Raw genomic sequence first — 23,762 nt, 5'->3', positions numbered from 1 at the left:
TTCTTAGTTGGAGCTTCTGTATTAAATTAAATTAAACAACATTTTCTGCAGCAGCTGTTTTGGGCTAAAACTATTTGAATTACTTTTTAAAAGAATAATTGAATGGTTGTCCTAGATAGGCACATTATTTGGAAATTAAAAACCCATTGCATGGCATTATTAGTGAACTGAGACTGAAACACGTTTATAAAGGATCCAAATAGGTAAGATTTTAGAATTGAGCTCGAATGAAGGCTATAGTTCAGTAGTAAGAATGCAGAATTTGTGTCAGTACCAACATTCTTTTCTTTTAAAACAAACTGGATAATTATCATTTAGCAGACCACACTGAAGGACTTGCTGTAAAGCATACCACAGTCTTATTACTAGATTAGCCTGTATTTATAAGGCTTGGTTAACAGTAATCTCTTATCAACAGATACAATAGAATGTTATGTTTAGAGAAATATACTGCTCAAAAAAATAAAGGGAATACTCAAATAACACATCATAGATCTGAATGAATGAAATATTCATTTGAATACTTTTTCTGTACAAAGTTGAATGTGAATAACAGCATATGAAATTGATTGTCAATCAGTGTCACTTCCTAAGTGGAGAGTTTGATTTCACAGAAGTTTGATTTACTTGGAGTTATATTGTGTCCCCCCACCTTTTTTTTTGAGCAGTGTACATTTAACTTCTGACAATCAGAGTACCAATAATAAAGGCTCCTCAAGAAGCCTTCCCTGGACCGAGCCATGCTTAATAACTATCGTCCAGTCTCCAACATTCCCTTTATGGGGAAGGTTGTTGAGAAGGTGGTGTTGCTCCAGCTCCAGCGGTCCTTGGAAGAAGCTGATTATCTAGGCCCTCAGCAGTCAGGATTCAGGCCTGGCTACAGCACGGAAACTGCCTTGGTCACGCTGATGGATGATCTCTGGCGGGCCCGGGACAGGGGCTTGTCCTCTGTCTTGGTGCTTCTTGACCTCTCAGTGGCTTTCGATACCATCGACCATGGTATCCTTCTGCACTGGCTGGAGGGGTTGGGAGTGGGGGGGCACTGTTCTTCAGTGGTTCTCCTCCTACCTTTCCGTTCGGTCACAGTCTGTGTTAGTGGGGGGTCAGAGGTCAACCTCTAAGTCTCTCCCTTGTGGAGTGCCTCAGGGGTCGGTCCTCTCCCCCTTACTATTTAATATCTACATGAAACCGCTGGGTGAGATCATTCAAGGGCATGGGGTGAGTATCATCAATATGCGGATGATACCCAATGGTATCTCCACCCCATGTCCAGTCAACGTCCATGTCCAGTCCTTGCCTTTCGTAAGTTACTAAAGACCCACTTATGTCACCAGGCATGGGGGAACTGAGATACCGCCCAGGCTTATATAGTTTACGCATGGTATGATTGTGTTGTATGGTTCCAGTGTTGGTTTTAGAATGTTTTTAATATTAGATTTGCTACACTGTTACTATTTTGTTGTGAGCTGCCCCGAGTCTGCAGAGAGGGGCAGCATACAAGTCTAACAAATTAAATTAAATTAAAATAATAAAGTAATAAAAAAATAAATTTTATTTATATATTTTATTATTTTAAAATAAAAATAATAAAATAATAATAAAGACCATTATAAAGAAGAATATTTGTAGCTTAGGGTTGAAATGAGGGGTTCTTGATGCTCTCTGAGCTTGCTTGGGTTTTTTTGCAGACGTTTCATTACCATAACTAGGTAACATCATCAGTGCCAGCAAGGAGTGCTATTTGCTGTCAGTTTATATTCTGGTGCCTTTTCTGTCTGTGTGAGTGGGGTTGCTCCTGGAGAGTCTTTGGCTGGGCTGTTTACTGACGGCTCTTTGGCAGTTTCTTGATTGGAATATTGTTTACTTGATTGTTGATCTGAAGTTAATCTTGGAGTTAATCGATGCTGAGCTGGATGCTGATTACTGGTGGAGAGATGCAGGAGCCTTTTTGTTCTCTTTTGGGTGGATTGATTGTCTCTTTTGCATAGTGGATGTTGTTAATGTCTATGTGTCTATCGATGGCTGATTTTTCAGAATGCCAAGTTTCCAGAAATTCCCTGGCATTTTTGGACTTGGCCTGGTCTAGAATGGTCACATTTCCCCAGTTGAAACTATGGTTAAATCTGTCTATGTGCTGTGAAATTAAACAATTTTTGTCATGTCTTTTGACTGCCAGTTGGCATTCATGGATACATTCTGCCAATCTAATGCCTGTTTGTACTACATAGTGCTAGTTGCAGTTCTTTTACTGTATGGGGTAGTAGACTCCTGTTTTTTCTTCTGGGGCTGCTGGGTACTGTAGTTTGCTTAGGATGTTTTGAAGGGAACATCCTAAGCTAAAGATGTTTAGCTGGGCTTGTGTGCTACGCTGATTCCATGTGGTTTTAGTAGTCTGTTGGTGGTTTCTGAGACATCAATTAATTAATTAATTAATTAATCAATCAATCAAATAATCAATCAATCAATTAATTAATTTGTATGCCTCCCAACTCCCTAAGGAATCTGGGCGGCTTACAACAAAGAGAAGCAACATTTAAAAGGAACAATTTAAAAATAATTAACTAATAAGATCATACATACAGTATCTCTCACTATCTCTCATGGCTGAATCATGGCCTCATTTGATCAACAGCCCAAGAAAAAGCTTTCTGGAAGGCTGTAGGGTGGGGATGGTATATATTTCTATCTCTGGAGATAGTTGGTTCCAGAGAGCCGGAGACGCCACAGAGAAGATCCTTCCCTGCGGCCCCGCCAGCCAATATTTTTTGGCTGACGGGACTCAGAGAAAGCCAATTTTGTGGGCCCTTATCGATCTCTGGGAGCTATAAGGTAGAAGGTGGACCCAAATATATTTTTGATATATGACAGAGTAATTTTTTTACAGTTTGTGCTGGTTGTGCTATACTGGCTTGAGTGGTCAGGGACTTTTTGTTAAAGCTGTGTGGTATCCATTTTGTTGGAACATGTTATATAGATACAGTGTTTCCCAATCCTGGCAACTTGAAGAGATCTGGACTTCAACTCCCAGAATTCCCCAGCCAGCATTTGCTGGCTGGGGAATTCTGGGAGTTGAAGTCCAAATATCTCCAAGTTGCCAAGGTTGGGAAACACTGGTATAGATGTTCCACTTCTTTTTCCTGCTGTTCTGGGTTGCTGCAGTATTTGGGCTCGTTTAAATAAAGTCCTTGCACAGCTTTTCTTGTGGGAGGTTGGGTTGATGCTGGTTAGTACGGGTGGTTTTTCTATAGACTTGTGTTTCTAGTTTGCCATTGTGGATCTCTGCTGATCAGGATGTCCAGGAAGAGTAGCAAGTTGTTGTTGTTTTCTTCTGTAGTAAGAGAAGAGTTTATACTGGTTTCCATAGAAGAGACAACTTAGTTCCTTGAATGAAATATTATTGGATATTATAAGTTTTTCTTTCTTTTTCTAGAAAAACGAATGGCTGTGTTTGAACTGCCAAACTCAGAGGCTACTAGAAGGAAGCCTAGGAGACCCTGCTCCAATGCCACTGCCCACTTCAAAACAACAGCCAACTGGATCCCCCAGGCACCAAGCTGGAGGTCATCAACAGAGAGGAGCCCAGCACCATGAACCATCAATTGCTAAAGACAGGCATCCTGCACATTTCAGGACTTCAGAACAAAGCAAATTCCCAATTGCCACGGCCCCCCAAAAAATGCCTGCTGCTCCATCTGAAGAAAAGCCACTGCCCAAATTAGCTGAAAAGTCTTCAATACCTTATGAAAGTCCATTGTCAAAAGGGAAAACTACAGCTTCAAAACCAGAAAGAGAGATCAAAGACAGCACAGTTGTACCTGAATCTCAAAAAACAAGAGATCAAGAGGTAAGCACTTTTTCACTTAGCAATGTATGAACAGTAGATGGCGGTGTGAGATGTTTTGGAAGGTGTTTAGCCTAAGACAGTGTTTCTTAATTTAAGCAACTTTAAGAAGTGTACTGGCCTGAAGAATTCTGGGAATTAAAATTCACAAATCTTAAAGATGCTAAGATTGAGAAATCCTGAACTAGAACTGGTAAGGAATTTTAAGGCAAATCTGTGTCCGTTAGACTGAAATCTATGGTGCAGATAATAGAATTCATAGAAACATAAGAATTCATCATGGGTTACAGCCTACATGAGGGTTTTTAAAAAAATCTATGTACATATAAAGAGATAATTATTTTTCTTTTTCCTTCCTGGGTTTTTAATTATCCTTAGCTTTCCAGAGCATTTTTAGCATCCCCAAATATTCTTGTTATCTCCCTGAGAAATATCCCTTCCAACACATTCTGTTTGCAAATGTGCTAATCTCAGAAATATACTGTATAATTTGTTTTCAAGTCTCTTCTGATCTGATGAATAAAGAAAGCAGGACAATATATTTTGCAATTATAAAATAGTAGGACATATTTGCTATATATCATTTTGGGATAAAACATTCACAATCTAAATGCAAGATTTGCTGGGTCTGAGCTCAGCTTCATCATTTTGTATAAACATTGGCTAGTCGGTTGTTTCTGGAAAATATACAATTTCTCTCTTTCTCTCTAGCACCACATTTGTATATTGTATGTCCAAGGAGAACGCTTGCTAATGGTTAGCGATTCACACCATCCTTCCCTAACTCTGATGTGCATTCTCAAATGCACATCTGTAAAGTGCCTCCTTTACTGGGGATCTTGTCATTCCACTGCATCTATTTCTATCCCAATTGTAATTTTAGTATCCATAAAGGGATAGACAAAGCCACTATATTTTCAGAAAGCTTTGTGTGTGTTTGGTTGCTTGTTGAGGATAATTTCTCCAGGAAATACTCATGGGGTATCTAAAACACAATTTGCACCCATGAAATCAGCATCAGATTCTTTCTGCTATTGGGTTATAAAAGGATAGGAATTATAAAAAAATATCCAAGTTTAGTTGGAGACAGTGGAGAATCAGAGAGTCAGAGTGTTAGGTATTAGTGCATAGCAGGAGGCTAATTATGAGACTCCCAGAAAGAAAAACAAATTGGAGTACCTAAGGGAGAAACCATTAGTTGTTGCTAGCAAAGAGTGAAGGTGAACAGGAGCGCGCTCTATCACAATAGACCTCTTCCAGTCTCCATCTAGAGTGATTAATAAAGACCAGGATTTTCCATGGATGTTACATAGCATTTAGACAATACTCTTCGGAGTAGACATTGACTGTAGAACCTGACAGTCTATTTAAGTTTACTGCACTTAACAGAACAGGTTTTTTTTTGTAATGGACATTAACTCATTTTCCTTTCCGGTAAATGTAGAGCCCTCATTTCTCCCAAACTGCAAGTTGAAAATAGATATTAGTATAAACAAGAACTTTTTTGTAATGGGTTCTATGGGAATTTTCCAATTATACAGCTGCCAATATTTTGATTGGAGTATTGATTAAATGGACAGAATTTAATCAAAGTAGTGTGATCAGCACCCTTATCTTTACTTTACTTCTAGGGTTTTCTCCACAAAATGCCAATTGAGCACCAAGTATGGTTTTTTCTGCCTTTTGGAGATTCTAATGATCAGCCTTTTGCCTCACCATTACTTTATTTTCAGTACTGATATCTGAATTGTGAGAAATATGTGGTTGGGATTCTTATCTTTCAAAACCTGAAGAAAAAAAAATATTCTTGGTTTTTGTAAAATCTGCCCAATAAAGGCACCGTTAGGCCAAGGAACTCTCGAAAGGTTTATTGTAAGAAGTTAACGATAACGTGCAACTGGAACTGCTAACAATAATGACAAGATGGCTGCGCCTGGCAGCTATATATACATATCCTGCTGCCAGGCTGATCCAGCCAATCCAGGCTCTGTATTTTCCCGCCCAAGGGTAAGGGGCGGGCACAACAGTTTTAAATTCCAGTGACATGTTTCTGAAGTTGTATGTAAAGATGTAAAATGTTTAATTCTGCATGTGAGATCAGCAACACATCAACGTTATTGGAATCCTGGGGAAAAATTTAGCAATAGCTGAATTTCAGTAACATACATACATACATACATACATACATACATACATGCATGCATACATGCATGCATGCATGCATGCATACATACATTATGCCTTTTAGGGGTCAGTTTTTGCTTGAAGGAATTTGTAGGCAAGAGTGGATGGAGTTCAGTTTCCAGCAGGACAATGCCTTCTTTATTAAGCCAAAAAAAATGCCTGTCATGATTTCCATGGACAAAGCACGTGTGGGGCCAGATAAGGAAGGATCCAAGGGATAAGTACAGTTAGGAATCTAAAACAAGGTGGGGGGAATCCTCCCTCTAGCCCTATTTATAGTCCGGCAGCCTGCAGGAAGTTGCTGAATTACTGGGGCAGAAGTTATATTACAATCTAAAGCTCCCCAAAAGGCTCTGACCGACAGAGAAAGCAAAGGTAAGTGAGATGAAAGAAGGAACCATGATCCTTAATGATGGATGTCATTTGTTTTCAAGAAGGCTTATTTTCCCAAATTTCTGGCCAGTAGTTGGGTTTTTTTTCCCCGTATTGAGAAGGATGAGTCAGATCACTATTGGTAAATCAGATCACAATTGCCCATGCTTTTTCTCAGATCTATGATATCTGCATTATATAATGAAGTATTGTAGGAAGGGGAGGGAGGATAAGTACGGCACTCCCAAATTATATTAATGCTAAACAATGTCATTTGGCGGGCCCCAGGGGAAGAGTCTTCTCTGTGGTGGCCCCGGCCCTCTGGAATCAACTCCCCCCGGAGATTAGAATTGCCCCCACCCTCCCTGTCTTTCGTAAACTACTCAAGACTCACTTATACCGCCAGGCATGGGGGAGTTGAGATATTTCTTCCCCCTAGGCCATTACAAGTTATGCATGGTATGTTTGTGTGTATGCTTGGTTTTATAATAAGGGTTTTTAGTTGTTTTTATTATTGGATTGTTCATGTTGTTTTATCATTGTTGTCAGCCGCTCCAAGTCTACGGAGAGGGGCGGTATACAAATCCAATAAATAATAATAATAATAATAATAATAATAATAATAATTATTATTATTATTATTATTATTATTATTATTATTATTATTATTTATCTAGAAAAGGTTTAGATCCCTTGCAGTTCAATGGGGTTTGCAATCCCAGACAAGGAGAGGGATTTGATTGTAACAGTTAGGGCCTTTCTCATTACCATCATTATCCCACAATTAAATGTGGACTAACAAGATTGTGTCTAATAGAGTTTGCAACTAACTATACAGTTATACCCAAATTAGGGTCATAAATTCTTCTGCATTGTCCTAGAGCAGTGATGACAAACCTTTTTTTCCTCAAGTGCCGAAAGAGAGAGTATGCGTGCTATCGCACATGCGTGAGTGCCCACACCCATAATTCAGTGCCTGGGGAGGGTGAAAACAACTCCGAAGAGACCCAATGGAAACGCCCTGTTTCCCAACTTCTGGTGGGATCAGTAGGCTCATGTTTTGCCCTCCCCAAGCTCCAAAGGCTTCCCTGGAGCTGGGGGAAGATAAAAACTCCCTCCCCCATCCTCCCAGAAGCTCTCTGGAAGCCAAAAACGCCCTTCCAGAGACTCCATGCAAGCCAAAAACCAGCTGGCTAGCACACATATGCATGCTGGAGCTAAGCTAGGGCAATGGCTCGGGTGCCAGCAGATATGTCTCTGCGTGCCACCTGTGGCACCCATGCCATAGTTCGCCATCACAGTCCTAGAGGAATGCATCAAGCAAGAATGCTGACTTCACAAATTCCTATCCGAATAGCTGTGGTTTTTGCAATGGAGCCAGGTTGGGCCTCAGTCCAGCCTCCAGCAACTGCAGGTCCTGATTGGTCGTTTCCCTGCTTTTTGCCCTTCCCATGTTTACAGGGAAGTCAAGTCTGACTGGATGTTTGAGTGACCCTCAGTACTTGTCTTTTTCCTTCTGGGGTAGCCTCCATTCTTTGCTTTTTCAGATGTTTATATGTGTGGATGCCTCCACAACCTCTTTCAACATTCTCTTGTTGAAGAGAACTCTCACAAACCCTGCCTTTTCCTGCACAAGAAGGCTTGTACCTCTATTGCTTTACGTCATTCCCTAATTTTGCTATAGGTCCATAGAAACTTGATGGCAATGAAGAACTGATGGTTCCGATTCATAGGAACAAAAATGTGGCAAATGAAGTTTGGTAGCTTAGTTGCAGTCAGGGAAGCACCAGTCATGGCTCCTAGACTGCTGCATGTTAAAGCCACATGGACGGAACCACGGCACAGATTCACTGGGGTAAGAACGTGTTAGGTAAGCAGCAAGATTTAAGCTAGCACTGTTTTCTGGCATCTCAGGTGGGAAGGGGGCATGGCAAAATAGCTGTTCAGGCATCAGCGTGATATGGCTGCAAAAAAAGGTGAATGCAATTTCAGATTGCCTCAGACTATACAAAAGCATCGTTTCTAAATCAGAATGCTGACTCTATTTTGTTCTGCTCTGCTGAGATCCTACATTGAATCTCCTGTCTGGGCTGGAGCTTTAAGAAAGGTATAGAGAAATGGGAAGAAGAGGGGAAACAAGGGTAATAAGAACAATTAGGAAACTCAAAATGAAGTTGTATCAAGAAAGATTGAAGGCACTGGACATATCTGGGCATCAATAATCTTGAAAATGTTGAAGGAAAGTATGGTAGCACTATTCAAATACCAGAAATGATGTCATTCAGAAGAAAGTCAAGAGTGTGGGATGTGGAATAATGGATTTATGTTAGAGAGGACTTCTGTTGAGTGTTAGAAAAATGTCATAAAAGAAAGAGCAATTTAGCAGACAACAAATTACCCAAAATGCAAGTGTTCTGCCTTTCATTGGGTGCGTTCAGATGGATGCTAGATAACCTGGCCAGAGGACTTAAATTTGGAATTTTGCACTGAGCTGAGACCTGGACTTGATAAGTTTACGAGGTAGCACCTCAAATAGTCAATTCTCAAGCTTACTCAAAGCTAAACTGGGGAAAATGTATCATTCAAATAATGGTCTTTGTATGTGCATCTAAGATTAAAAACATAAATCTCTGTTTGTGCGTGTTGAGAATTAATGTATTGTTCAAAAAATCATGGGAAATTGTTTTAAACAATTGAGTAACACATTAGGCAAGTAAGATAGAGATCTCCAGAGCATTCTTTCGCAGAGTAGGAGTCAAGGATGCTGATGCCTCTTTTTGCAAAAGCAACAATTGTGTGTCTCGGGTCCTGCATTAAAATTGTTCATCTTTGGGTAAACCAGATTTCTTTTTAAAAAATGGAAGGACGGGGCCAATAAGACAGAGGTCTTGAAACTTGGCAACTTTAAGACTTGTGGACTTCAACTCCCAGAATTCTCCAGCCAGCTGGCTGGAGAATTCTGGGAGTTGAAGTCCACAAGTCTTAAAGTTGCCAAGTTTGGGGACCCCTGCAATAAGACATGTAAATCTGAGTCCCTGGCTTGAAGACAGAGAATGTAGATTTATAACATTTCAGAACTAGCTGCTTGGGTTTGACACATACTTTTCATTGATCTGAAAAGCTTGCTGAAAATAAACCTATCACCCACAGTTGGATGGAGACTTATATGTATTGCAATTTATAATGACATTATGCTAAAACATCAATTTAGGTTAACTTTTAAAAAACACCAGTTGCATATAATGGGATAATTTTTTAAAATAACTAGTTATCATCATTGATCAGGCAAATGATTCTGATTTGTCAAAACAAAATTGGGTATGCTTATATTTTTCTAATAACAAAAATGTTTAATACTAGTGCTAGGAAATTGCAATATACCTCGAAACTAAATCTTCCCTGTGGGATAACATTTGCAGCAAAAACAATCTGAGCTGTTCGTTTATTAAACTACAAATAGATGATCTGAGAAGACCTTGTTCTTGGTTTTTTTTTCTTTTGTTGATTTGAATCTATCAGGGAGATATATTTTATTAACTACCTATATTGCTGTTATACATTTGTGTCATGTTACAAGGGTGTACATCTGTAAAATAAATCCCAGACTTGTGTTTTCAGTTCTGAGCGTAGGTTGAGGTAGGAAAAACATACAGAAAAGAATGACTTCCTTGGCCTCCTCATATTAGGAATCAGTCTTGCATGCACTTTTAAATTATTAAAAGGCAGAGAGGATCTGGTCTACTAATCAAAAGGCATTGCACACAAATTCTGTCTTTCTGCCATAAATAACTTTCTGGATTAAAAAGGGCAATGAAAACAGTGGAAAAATACTGAGACTCAAATGGAGTATGTCATCAGGTCCCTGAAAATTCTAAAAAAGAGATCAGACTGATTGAACAATAATTATTCTATTGGCAAGCACCAAAGATAAGGGCGCTGCTCTAATTTCTTAGCATATTATGGTTTCTGTTTTTGAATGGTAGAGTCCAGGTTAATTGCAGCTGTAAATTGCTGTAAATCTGAATAATAACATGAATTATGTTTACAGTCGGTTACAATGAAATATTAATGGATTTTCATTTCCTTTGTAGGAATCCAGCAAGCCTTATCCTTCCGACCAGCAGTCCCGCAGCCCCCAAAGCTTGAGTGATACAGGCTACTCATCGGATGGGATCTCGAGTTCCCAGAGTGAAATCACAGGCTTAGTGCAGCAAGAAGAAGAACAGCTAAACGAAACGGGAATTGTAGAACCAAGTCCTCCCAGTCCTTCTGAACTTACTAAGCTGGAAACCAGCATGCGCCCTTTACTGGAGTCAAAGACCCATCCATCAACTGACCGTGGGAAGACATACCATGAATTACGGGAGGAGCAGAGGCAGAGGCAGAGGCCACGGTCACTGTCCATCACTCCAGAAGCCTTTGATTCCGATGAGGAGCTAGAGGACATATTGGAAGAAGATGAAGACTCTCTGGAATTGGATAATCAAAGGGAGAAGAAGGACAGCATGGAGTCTTCAGATGATTTTGGCAGCAAGCTACGCCATGACTATGTGACAGATAGTAGCGAAGCTGGATTCTCCCCATTACCAACTAAACAGAAAGGCAAAGAGCCCGTAATGACGGATGAAGAATTCATGAGGAGGCAAATCTTGGAGATGAGTGCAGAAGAAGACAATCTGGAGGAGGAGGAAGAAGAAGAATATTCTCGTGCAAAATACAGTACAAAAAATGGACACAAGCTTGATTCTGAGAAAAGCAGAGAGCCTACTGCATCCAAGAGACGCCTGCCTCACAGCTCAAGCAGCATATATGAGGAGGAACAAAAAGAATTGGAAAGCGCCGAGAACGATGACGACTTGGCTGCATCTCAAGGAGGTCTGCGTCGTTTCAAGACCATTGAGTTAAACAGCACCAACAACTACGGCAGGGACATGGAGTTGAGTCAGGAGGCAGACATCAACCTGGACAGAGAACCTGAACTGGAGATGGAGAGCCTGACAGGCTCCCCAGAGGATAGATCAAGAGGTGACTATTCCTCCACCCTGCCACCAACCACACCCAGTTACACCTCGGGAACATCCCCGACCTCGGTCTCTTCCCTGGAGGAAGACAGTGACAGCAGCCCAAGCCGCCGGCAGAGATTAGAAGAGGTTAAACAGCAGAGGAAAGCCCGGCATCGCTCTCATGGCCCTCTCCTGCCAACCATTGAAGATTCCTCCGAGGAAGAAGAGCTGCGGGAGGAAGAGGAGCTCTTGAGAGAACAAGAAAAAATGCGGGAGGTGGAGCAGCAGCGGATCCGAAGCACCGCGCGCAAAACAAAAAGAGATAAAGAAGAGCTGAGGGCCCAGAGGAGGAGAGAGAGGTCTAAAACGCCACCCAGTAATTTGTCACCTATTGAAGATGCCTCGCCCACCGAGGAACTGCGTCAGGCTGCAGAGATGGAAGAGCTGCACAGGTCTTCCTGTTCAGAATATTCGCCCTCTATTGACTCGGAGGCTGAAGGATTTGATGTCATCGCCTCCAAACTGTACAAGTCTGGCAGTGAGTACAACCTTCCCACTTTCATGTCCCTTTATTCTCCAACAGAAAAAGTGGCCAGCTCCAGTTACCCTTCCATCAAGCCCCTCAAAAGTGCAGAAGAAGCCTATGAAGAGATGATGAGGAAAGCAGAAATGTTCCAGAAACAACAACCTTTCCAACAAAGTATTTCATACAACAACACCTTTCAGGAAGTAAGTTATCGTGGTTCAGAAGACCCAAACAATTTTGAATATCAGTACATCGATGACTATGGCTATGACAGTCGGAGTGGGGATTCCTCGCAAACTGACTATCAGAACGAGCTTTCCAAATCTGGGGCACTCTATGAAGAAATACTTCAAACATCACAGAATATCTCCAGGATGCATCAATCTTCTTCTCTGGATTTGACACTTGAGCAGGAAATGAAGAAAAAAGGGAGAGAAGAGAAGCAGTTTTTGAATGCCGAGAGTGCTTATGAAAGTGGCCCTCTCACTCCGGGAACAAGTCCTACCCAACTCTCTGCTCCTGTCTCCTTTTCACAGACCGAAAGCAGTGCGGGCAGAATCATCCCTGATGTTAGAGTCACTCAGCACTTTGAAAAAGAGAGCAATGAACAAACAAAGTTTCATAGTTCCTCAGTTACAGCTAGCTCGGTTCCAAAGAGTGTAGCTATGCCTTACTCATACAGTAAAGGAACTAGCACTGTCACTACCGTTGTTTCTACTCCAGCTACTGCAACCCGAATTTATAGCTCTCCAACTTCAAGTGGCTCTGATGTATCACCTGTGTCTAGCATTAGCCAAAGCCAGACAAAAGTAACTGCAAGTTATGGTTCTCAAACAGAAAACATTCCTAGGGTCAGTGGTTCATCAGTAAGAGATAAACATCAAGGTGTGACTGATGGCAAGACAACCCCCAAAATGTATTCCTTTTTCAAAAGTTCCAGCCCACCCCTTTCCCCTTCTTCTCCTACTCAAAGTCCTACTTATTCTGTTCCAAGAACTGGGTTGCCATCTAGTTCTAGTTTAGGAGGTAAATCAACAGCTGAGTTTTCTACTCAAACACACAGCACAATTATTTCGTACGACATTGCAACTACTGGGGCATCAACAGCTTCTCCGATGATAGCTCAAGGAACCCAAACTCCTCACCGAGCCAGCTCCCCACGCCTGGCTAGGCAACAGTCATCACAAGAAGCCCCCTTTATGGTCATCACCTTAGCGTCTGATGCAGCTATTCAAACCAGGCCAATTGGTGTAAGTTCCTCCATTTCACCACCTTCATCTCCAACTCAACAAGGCCGCCAGCAAACAGTGCATAGTTACAGCCAAACAGCAATCAGTGCGGTGCAATTCCAGTCCCAGCAGGTCCAGACTGCATACACCAAGGCACAGCCAATTCCTGAAAAAGCCCCTCCTTATACCCCAGTGCAGAAAGTGCAGAGTACTGCTACGGATCCTATGCCTGGTGTGTACAGCTGGGGAACACTACCTGCAGAGAATATTTCTTTGTGTAGGATATCCTCAGTCCCTGGGACATCTAGAGTGGAACCTGGACCTAGAGCATCTGGTAGTAATATTGTCGATTTGAGGACAGCAATAAAGTCTGTCCCAATCATTGTAACAGACCAGGGAATGGATCTCACGTCCTTAGCTGCTGAGAGCAGAAAATATTGCCTCACCATGGACCAATCACCAAGTCGGCAATCCACAGCCATCCAACCTTTAATCATTAACCTTAATGCTCAGGAACAACCACATGCTATTATCAGCAGTGCTACCACTGTCAGCATAACAGTTGCGTCTACCATGCTTATGTCCCAATCAAAGCACCCAGTTGTCTATGGGGATCCTTTCCAGAACAGAATTGACTTTGGTCAAGAGATAGGAAGTCCAGTCTGCCTGACGCAAATTAAACAGGTGGAGCAAGCCGTTCAGACTGGTCCCTTCAGAGGACCCATGAGTGGAGCTGGCACATCTCCTTCTATGGGCCATCCAGAAGCATCAGGTCCACAGCAGGCAAAATTTGCAAGATACAATTTGCCCAACCAAATGACACCCATGATAAAAAAAGATACACTAATTACTCAGACTAGCAATGCCCAAAATATTGTGAGTGCCATTCCCAGGCCGTTCCCCCAGGATCAAAGCTCAGAGATATATAGAGGGATCCCAGTGGAACTGAAAAGTCAAACTCCTTCAGTTGCTCTTGGAAGTAAGAAGTCCCAAGTGATGATGGTGCAGATGGATGACATAGCAGCAGGGTCTGTCACAAAACTCATCAAAGAAGAGCCTCCTCCTAATGCTCTGGACCTCACAGGAATGAAGCCTGAGAGCCAAGTAGCATGTTGTGATGTAGTCTATAGATTTCCATTTGGAAGCAGCTGCACTGGGGCGTTTAATCCATCTCCTAAGGTGCCAGAAAAACATGTTGGGGAAGCAGATCCCCTTGGCAAAGCTAGTGGCCAATATTATGACACCAGAGAACAGGAAATGCCGGAGGCATACCCTTACAGGGAACAGCCAGCACCTGTCCCTCATCCCTACGAAGAGCACCGATTCCATCCACATGGCATGTTTGGGAGATTATATTCCTCAATGTCAGATACAAATCTTTCTGAAATGGGATTGAATTATTACTCAGTTAAAGGAGAGCAGCCCTTTCCTTCCCCTGCTGGAGATTCCGCTGTGGACTTGACAACTATGAAACCTTCCTATGGCCCCAGTTTTACGGAGGGAGGGCACCTAGGGCATGGGCTGCAATATGGCTCTTTCACTGACCTCCGACAACCCACTGAATTTTTAAGTCAGTCATATCCCATGCGAAGGTACAGCTCAGCCTCCAATATCTACTCCGATTATAGATATTCATCAAGAGGAGACTTGGCCAATTTCCAGGAAGCTAGTTTGGCTCATTACAGTGCTACCACTGCCCGTGAAATCAGCCGAATGTGTGCAGCCCTTAACTCCATGGACCAGTATGGGGGCAGGCATGCGAACAGCCAAGATCTTCTACAGTATGGACATAGCGCTCTTGGTGCTGCACCAGGAGGGACTGGAAACCTTATGGCTCAACAGGGTGCCATGAAACCAAATATGATGTACAATCCAAATTTCCCAGAGTCTCGTTCTGGCTTTGGAAACTTAGCCCAATATAACCTCTCCAGGTTTGGATCTGTCAGACAGGTACTCCCTTCCACAGCTACAGTACGAGCTGCCGATGGCATGATTTATTCAACCATTAATACCCCAATAGCATCAACCCTTCCCATCACCACCCAGCCAGTTTCGGTGCTACGACCCATGCTCCGAGGTTTGTACAGGCACTATGCTCCAGGCAGTATCACAGCTGTCCCTCTGGCTAGCCTCACCAGAGTGCCCCTAGTTACTCCTAGGATGCCCCTTGCATCTCAAGGTCTTTATCGCTATACTGTACCCAGCAGGATTCCTGCAGCTCCTTCCTCATCTGTGATGGAAACACCCATGTATTTAGGAAAACCACTTAGCACCTCTGCAACCAGCACTGCTGCCAGTACAGTAAGCATAGCACCTGCTACTAAGACCCCTGTTTCAAGCACAGTCAGCTTGCAAAGACCTGAGCAGACAGGGGTTGGCCCACGCGAGGAGGTGCCTGTGTCAACCTCAGAGGCTCAGGGTCCTACCAGAGACACCAGCCAGACACAACAGGAGCTACCTCCCCGACTGCCAGCCCAAAAGCCTCAGACAGAAGCCCCACAGGCCAGTCCTGCTAGCAAAGGAGCTATGGAAAGAGAAGACAAGGAGGAAGAACGGCACAGGAAGCAACATGAGCACATCCTCCAGTTGGAAAGGGAAAGAGTAGAGCTGGAAAAATTGAGGCAGATGAGGCTCCATGAGGAACTGGAAAGGGAACGGGTGGAGTTACAGAGGCACCGAGAGAAGGAACAGATTTTGATGCACAGGGAAATCCAGGAGTTGCAATCCATAAAGCACCAGGTCCTCCAGCAGCAGCAAGAAGAGAGACAGGCCCAGTTCGCCATGCAGCGGGAGCAGCTCGCCCAGCAGCGCATGCAGCTAGAACAAATCCAGCACTTGCAGCAGCAATTGCAACAGCAGCTGGAAGAGCAGAAGAGGCAGAAGACTACTTTTCCTCCGGTATGTGACCCAACTGGCCGGATTCCTTCTCAGGTTACCCCCGAGGTGACGATAGAAATGCAGAGGACCTTGGCTCAAAATGGACAATACTGGCCACCCCTAAACCAAGCCTTTATTGCTACAGCAGGCCCGGGGCAAGACGGACAGCCCCGCTATCCAGGACTCCAAAGGCCTCTCACAAACTCAGCCTCTGAAATGTCCCTGCAGACTGAAGAACAATGGGAAGCCAGTCGGGGGATAAAGAAACGGAACTCGATGCCGCGTCTTCGGGACGCATATGACAAGGAGCCCAGCCACGAACCATACTTGGTGAAAAAGATCACAGACAGCAGTGTGCAGACCGATGAAGAGGATGGCGAGGAACGTTTGTATGCGTCCCGGCGGCGCCGTCCTCGCCGCAGCACTGATTGCAGTGTTCAGACAGATGAGGAAGACGACGCTGAGTGGGAACAGCCGGTGCGTCGCCGACGTTCCCGCTTCTCCCGCCACTCTGACTCTAGTGCGGAGACTAAAGCCGATTCTTCAGCCAAAGGCGTGGCCAGCATAGCCATCCAAACCATCACTGACTGTTCTGTGCAAACCGAACCCGACCAGTTGCTCCGGGTGTCCCCTTCCATCCACATCACTTCCCCTGACCCCAAGGTGGAGATTGTGAAGTACATCTCTGCCCCGGAGAAGACCCAGAGAGGGGAGAGTTTGGCTTGCCAGACAGAACCCGAAGTGCAGCCCCAGCCAGGCATTGCAATCCCTCAACTCACAGTGCCCACCTCGATCCCTCCTTACTCCTCCAACATCCAGATGGTGAGCTCTGGGCCTCTAGATCCTCATTCAGTCCGACAGCAAGCACTAGCCAAGAAGAAGCCTGTTCCCCTTGAAATCGGCTACCAGTCCCACTTGCCCACCGACTCCTTGTCTCAGCTTGTGTCCCGACAGCCCCCCAAGTCACCTCAGGTCCTCTATTCCCCAGTGTCTCCCCTCTCCCCTCATCGGTTGCTAGAGTCGTCCTTCGCATCCAGTGAAAGGCTCAACAAGGCCCACGTGACTCCACAGAAGCACTTCATGGCTGAGTCCACCCAACGCCAGCAGACCCTGCCTCGCCCCATCAAAACCATCCAAAGGTCTTTATCTGATCCCAAGCCCATCAGTCCCACCTCAGAGGAGTCTGCAAAGGACAGGTTTTCCTTGTACCAGCACAGCTTCCTGCCCGGCAGCCAGGTAAGATCCCTTGGTGTATGACAATTGAGTGGGATCTGATACTATTTCGTCTCTTCCTTTCAAAGTCCCAAAGGTCTTAGACCAGCCTGCTGGTTTTATCAGTGGGTCCATACAGTATATATGAAAAGCAGGCCAGGAAAGAAGGGGAATGTTTTCAGCTTCAGATGAAGACTAATATGTCCATAGCACGTTCTGCATTTACAGCTTGAGCTGAACTTCATAATTTGTTTTTCATCTCTACTTCCCTGCACTGGATCTGTTCTTATTCGTGCTTCTTTCCACTTGCCCTGGGCAGATTGGAGCCTTTTATTAAGCCCCAAAAGCTTTATATTTTTAAAAGTATGGGTTTTTCTAAAAAACAAATTAAATGGATTGTTGAGAAAATGTATACATGAAGCAATAAGCCTACACTACAGCCAGCTTTTTTTCTGTCTTGCTTAATATTTTCCAGAATACAAATACAACATTTTAACTACAGTTCACTTTTGAAGACAGTAAACTATGTATGCGTAGTTAAAATGTTGTATTTGTCTTCATTCGATCTACTCAGCAGCATGTCCCCAATATGACGTTAAGTGCTAAAAAACCTACAGGAATAATATAGATGTTGGGATGTCATCTTGTCTCTCACACATAAATTAATAATGGTATCAACCATCTTGAATGTGCCATCATAGTGTGTGGTTGAATTACTAAATTTTAGTAATTTTATCATGATGCATTTATCATATAAAAATCTTTTTTAATTTCCTTTTCCCTTAAATATATTCCAGAGACTGTGTAGTCTGAGCACACTCAGATGCTAAAGAGAGTTAGTTCAAAACAGAGCTGTGATCTATTTTCTGCTGTTTAAGAAACATGTGGTAATACGGAAGTAAATGGCTTGTCTGTCTGCCACCTAGTGGTGGTAAAAGGAAATACACATTTTTTGCCTTTCATCAAAGTATTTCTTACTGACATACACAGGGCTGTGATCTTTTCCTTCGTAGTTAAATGACATCCTTTATAGCCCCCAAATATCTTCCTTGGTTAACTCTCTTTTACAACAGCTAAAGAAAAGAAAGGAACTATAGTACCATCCTGCATGAAGAAATACAGTGATCCCCCGATTATCGCGAGGGTTCCGTTCCAAGACCCCTCGCGATAATCGATTTTTCGGGATGTAGTGGTGCGGAAGTAAAAACACCATCTGCGCATGCGCGCCCCTTTTTCCATGGACGCGCATGCGCAGATGGTGTTTTTACTTCCGCACCTGGGAAGACCCAGCAGCTGAGGAGCCGCCTGCCTGCCCGCTTGTCCGCCACTTGTCCGCTTGTCCGGCCGCCACTTTTCCGCCCGCCGCTTGTCCGCCGCTTTTCCGCTTGTCCGCCGCTTTTCCGCTTGTCCGGCCGCCGCTTTTCCGCCCGCCGCTTGTCCGCCGCTTTTCCGCTTGTCCGGCCGCCGCTTTTCTTGTCCACCCGCCGCTTGTCCGGCCACCGCTTGTCCGCCGCTCTGGGAGTTGAAGACCCAGGGAAGGTTCCTTCGGCCGCCCACCAGCTGATCTGCTCGGCAGCGCAGTAGCAGCGAGGAGCCTAAGATGGGGTTTCCCCGTTGCCCACGCAAAGGGGAAACCCCATCTTCGGCTCCTCGCTGCTACTGCGCTGCCAAGCAGATCAGCTGGTGGGCGGCCGAAGGAACCTTCCCTGGGTGCCGCCCGCCGCTCGAGAGCAAGAGGGGGAGAGATAGAGAAAGAGAGAGAAGGAAAGAAAGAGATGAGAGAGGGAGGAAGAGAGTGTGAGAGAGGAAGAAGCAAGATAGAGAAAGAGAGAGAGAAAGAAAGATGAGAAAGGAAGAGAGTGACGTCATCGGGTGGAAAAATCGCGATATAGCGTTTCGCAAAGATCAAGATCGCGAAACTCGGGGGATCACTGTACCATAATGTCTCATATCTGTTATCAATCAAGACAAAAGAGGCAAGAGGTTATAACTGGAAGGGAGAGATTCGTGTGGGTTTTAGATGAAAAATACTGTCTTCCTGAAAATACTGAAAAGGGGACTGACTGTAATACATATATGTATATTTGCTTGGAGAAAAAAGAAGATAATGTACAGTACTTGCCAACATTTTCTCTGGCCCCCATTTCCCACCCCCCTTTTTCCCCCAGTGAGAAATAAGTTAGAAAGGAGAAGGCAGAAATTAGGAGTTGGATAGCAGCATAAGCATCCTTTCCTGCTTTTCTGGAAATTTTTTCGATTATCTGTACCAAGAAAACAATCCCCCCCAGTTGGCACTTAGCCTTAAATATAGCAAATAACGTATGGATGCATTTTCATAAGGATACCAAGTAAATACCCCATGGGGCCCCCGATGCTCCACTCACCCACCCACCCAAAAAACCCAAGCCCATCATATGTAGCTACTGCATTGGCAGTATTATTATCTCAAACAGACTTGAGAGCCGGCAGATTCTTGGGCAATAGCACTGGACCACTGAAGCCAAAAGCCATAGCCTGCCCAAGAGCTACATTTAAAAGAGATACGGGGCTTCTTTTGATTGCAATGTAAACATATTTGCCAGATCTTTTCTGCCTGCCTGCCTTCCATCCATCCAGACATTTCACAGAGAGCTATCTCATCTTTTCTCTTGCTATAAAAAAACAAAATTATAGTGCTAAAGCATCTTGCTGAAGAGGGAGGTGTGTGTGTGTGTGTGTGTGTGTGTGTGTGTGTGTGTGTGTGTAGGGAATAGGGAGGTTTGCTCTAACCTGCTGTGTATGCAGTTTTTCCAGCTCTTTCACATGATGAATAGCAATTGAATCTATGGCAGATTTCTCCTGTTCCAGTTCTTTGTTTATTCACTTATATGTCACGTGGGGAAACCTACAGCTTCAGATTGCTTCTTGTTTGCTACAGCCTTGAAAGCATCACTCTTCCAGGGTTTTCCAGATGAACTAAGTAGACTAAGGGCTTTTGCAAAAAAAAAAAATTGCACTATTCGTAAAATGAATGTTGTCAGTTTAATGCTTATAGACTTTGTCATGCATTGAGCCTCGGCAGATGTCAGAACCTAGTAGACCTTTGCTCCTCTGTAAAGTTAAATAGGGCTACTGTTATTACTGTATTTGGAAAGATATTACAGGGCTGCCAGCTAGACTAGAAAGAAAAATAAAACATGCAAGAAGATAGTGGCGAGTAATAACATTTCTAACAATTAAAAACTGTACAGATCTAATCACCAGGAGCCAATCTCTACTTGAGGAACACTTCAGCTTTTTAGCTCTTTATTTTGTCTCCTTACCACTAATCAAGACTGGTGCAAGATGCAATCTGCAAATGACCTTCAACCATTACTTTTACAATAAGTGTTTCAAAGCAGACACGTTTGGCAACTTGACTCCAGAGCTAAAATAGCAAGCCCCATAAAAAAGGGAAATATTCTCTGTGTGAAAGGAAAATACAAAGAACTGGATGTAAGTACGGTATGTATGAGACCATGACTGAGACATCTGAAAACACATCTCAGCAATGCTTGTGGGTGCAGGTAAAGTTGTAATGTTTTTATAACTGTGAGGCTGAAAAAGATTTTGGCTATTGCAGGTCTGTACCAATAGAACTGAGGCCTCTATATTCGTGAAAAGTAATATTTATATTATATTCTGTATTGGTGAGTTCCAGCCTCGACTTCTGTTTTAGTTTGCACTGTTTAAGAAGTTGTCAGGCAAATTAGAGCAGGAGAAAAAAAAGGGTAATGTGGATGAAGGAAGTCCTGTGAGAAGACATGGAAGAAACATACTTGTTTATCATTGATAGAAAGATTCTGTTAGGAGATGGAATCCACAGTTGCCTATGAGAATCGCAGACAAAAGTAGTTCACAACCACTAAGGGATAAAGGGAAAAAATCTTAATGATAAAAGTAGTTTGATGATGAAATGAAGGCTCTAAGGTGGTGGGTTCTTCTTTCTAGACATCTAGACATTTTCAAATAAAGCCTGGACAGTCTTGATACAGTATTTAGGATATTTATCATGACAACTGAACATTTAGCTGAAGTGCTACTTTAGAATAAAAAATATATGAACCTTCTTCACTTTGGTACTAAATATTTTTACTTACATCCACTACTTCACACCATGGAAATAGTCCCCAGCATTACACCAAAATATTTCAATTTGATTCATTGTAAAGTAATGTATATTTTAAAAGAGTACTTTCAAATTACAACTGCATTCCAGCAAATTACAACTGCATTCTTATTCAAACTGAATCTCCTTCAGTATCTCCTCATTATGTATATACTGTAATGCTCAATAAATATATTCACTAATATATTCACAGGAAATATATTCACTAAATATTTAGTAATTAGGGCTAATGATCCTAGATAAGCATCTCTTCCCCATGAATTTCTGGAATTTAAAAAAAATCATAATTTAATGCTCATAATCTTTTCCCACTCCTTCCATTGGAGTTCAGCACTCCATAATATGCTATAATAGATCATATGTACACACAAAATAGAGGTGACACATTTTACAAACGATGCAGGCTCATATTCTTGGCAGATTCATTTGACTTCTCAATATCACAACTTATCCTGAGCCATTGTGGAAGTTCTGCTTTAAATGTACAGCATCTTTGCTTCTGATTGACATCTGACACAAGACATCTGAATTAACAATCCTGCCCGTCTAGTTTAAGGACAGCTTGTTGGAATTTTTAGACACCATAGGTTGGCCTAAAGTTGCATATTGAGAACAAAAAATGCTAACACGATTGGAATGCTGTACCCCATTCAAGCCTTATTCAGTTTCTGGGTCTGTTATTGTAACAATTATGGCAGTTTCTCCTCCTTTCTGTTGTGGGTTTGGGTACAATGCATCTACACAATGAGGGACATGCTAAAAGCCAGTAGATAAATAGGGACTTTTGTCAGGCAAAAACACTGTTGTTGTTATCTATTCTCCATTCAGTGACTGAAGTTATTGTCCCAGAAAGCTCAGGTCCTTTTACCTGGTATTCAGGCCCAAAGAACAACACAAAATAGGTGTCAAAGACTAAGACTTTTATTTGCAAATAAAAGGTTATCCAGAAGCAAGTTCCAGAATGGGCATAACCTTGTTCAGAGTTAGCACTCTTTTATAGAGTTTTGAAAAGAGTGCATTGCCATGAATCAATCATGGGAGCATACATCACTACAAACCAATCACTAAAAGCAAATATATGAATAACATTTCGGTGGACAGTAACAAAAAAACCCCTATTGCTATATGCTAAATAATGAATACATGTGCTAAAGTATCTTAAAATGGCTTATTCCAACAATGATTAAAATATGGGAGAAAGGTTGAAACTGACCTATGCCATGAACATTTATTGGGTGACTTAAGATCGGTACTGTTCTCTCCCCCTTGACTATTATATGTGGGGATGAAATCTCCACGTTTTATTGTCCATCTTCAAGAGGGAAGGCAAATGCCAGAGAACCCAGCAGGCAGTTTGAGAGAGAGTGTGTGTATCTGCATGTGTCTATGCTCTCTGAGGAGCCACAGCTACATCAGGGGCTTTGTAGGGTTTGCAAATTTTATGTCCTTTAAAGGTCTCCACCATGGTTGCAAGCAAAATGGCTAATCCTGTTGTCTCCTGTTGTCTCCTGAAACCTGCTCTCCTGAAATCCCCACATGAAAAACAGCCATTTGTGGCACATGTCTTATGGTAAACACACGTGTTATGGTAAACCACACCAAACTTGACTGCAGAAAATACAACTTCAGCAACAGAGATTTTAATGCCTGGAATGCACTACCTGACTGTGTTTTTTTCCCCAAACCCCCAAAAGTTTAACCTTAGACCTGTGGTTTCCAACCTTTTTTTGGCCATGCCTCACCTAAGCATCTCTAAAATCCTGATGTCCCACCCCCCCATGACATATAATTCTTACTATTCAAAAGGTGAATTCCTAACTCACACAGAGGAAGACTAAAAGGCCATTAACTTGGTTTAAACAAGGTTCCAATTGCCCCCATTAAAAATCAACTTGTCCCCCTGTGGGGTATGGACCCCACGTTGGGAATCAGGGCCATAGACTGTCTACTGTCAACCTTACCCATTCCTAAGAGGTCTTTAAGAGGCGTGCATAAGCACACCAGCATGCCTACCGTCCCTGTTCTAATATTCCCTTTTATTCGTATCCATTTCATGGACTCATAATTATGTGTATACTTATATCTGTTATACAATACATGCCTGATTGATTAGGTAGGTAGGTAGGTAGGTGGATAGATGGATGGATAGATAGATAGATAGATAGATAGATAGATAGATAGATAGATAGATAGATAGATAAAAATATTGGTGATCTCCCCTCCCCTCCTTCTTCAAAGTATTAGCCATCTTGTTCACAACCATAGTGGAAACTTTCAAAGGATATCAAGTTCAGAAACCTTACTTTCTAATCACTTTCATTCAATCCTGAATGAAAGAAAATTTTAATCATAAGCATAAGAATTTTTTTCA

The 23,762-nt window shown here is 42.7% G+C and overlaps 1 protein-coding gene across 1 annotated transcript in view; it reads left to right on the top strand.

The window, feature by feature from the left end:
* BSN (bassoon presynaptic cytomatrix protein) overlaps positions 1-23,762 on the top strand; it is a 266,010-nt gene that overhangs the window by 223,858 nt on the left and 18,390 nt on the right. The window contains exons 4-5 of the mRNA XM_070738773.1: positions 3,431-3,844; positions 10,489-17,268. Of these exons, the coding sequence (XP_070594874.1) occupies positions 3,431-3,844; positions 10,489-17,268 (7,194 nt within the window). The remainder of the gene's footprint in view (positions 1-3,430; positions 3,845-10,488; positions 17,269-23,762) is intronic.

Source organism: Erythrolamprus reginae, chromosome 2 (genome assembly GCF_031021105.1).
Source record: "Erythrolamprus reginae isolate rEryReg1 chromosome 2, rEryReg1.hap1, whole genome shotgun sequence".
Taxonomy (NCBI): domain Eukaryota; kingdom Metazoa; phylum Chordata; class Lepidosauria; order Squamata; family Dipsadidae; genus Erythrolamprus; species Erythrolamprus reginae.
The sequence above is the reverse complement of the archived record's forward strand: the minus strand, read 5'-3'. Positions and strand labels throughout refer to the sequence as shown.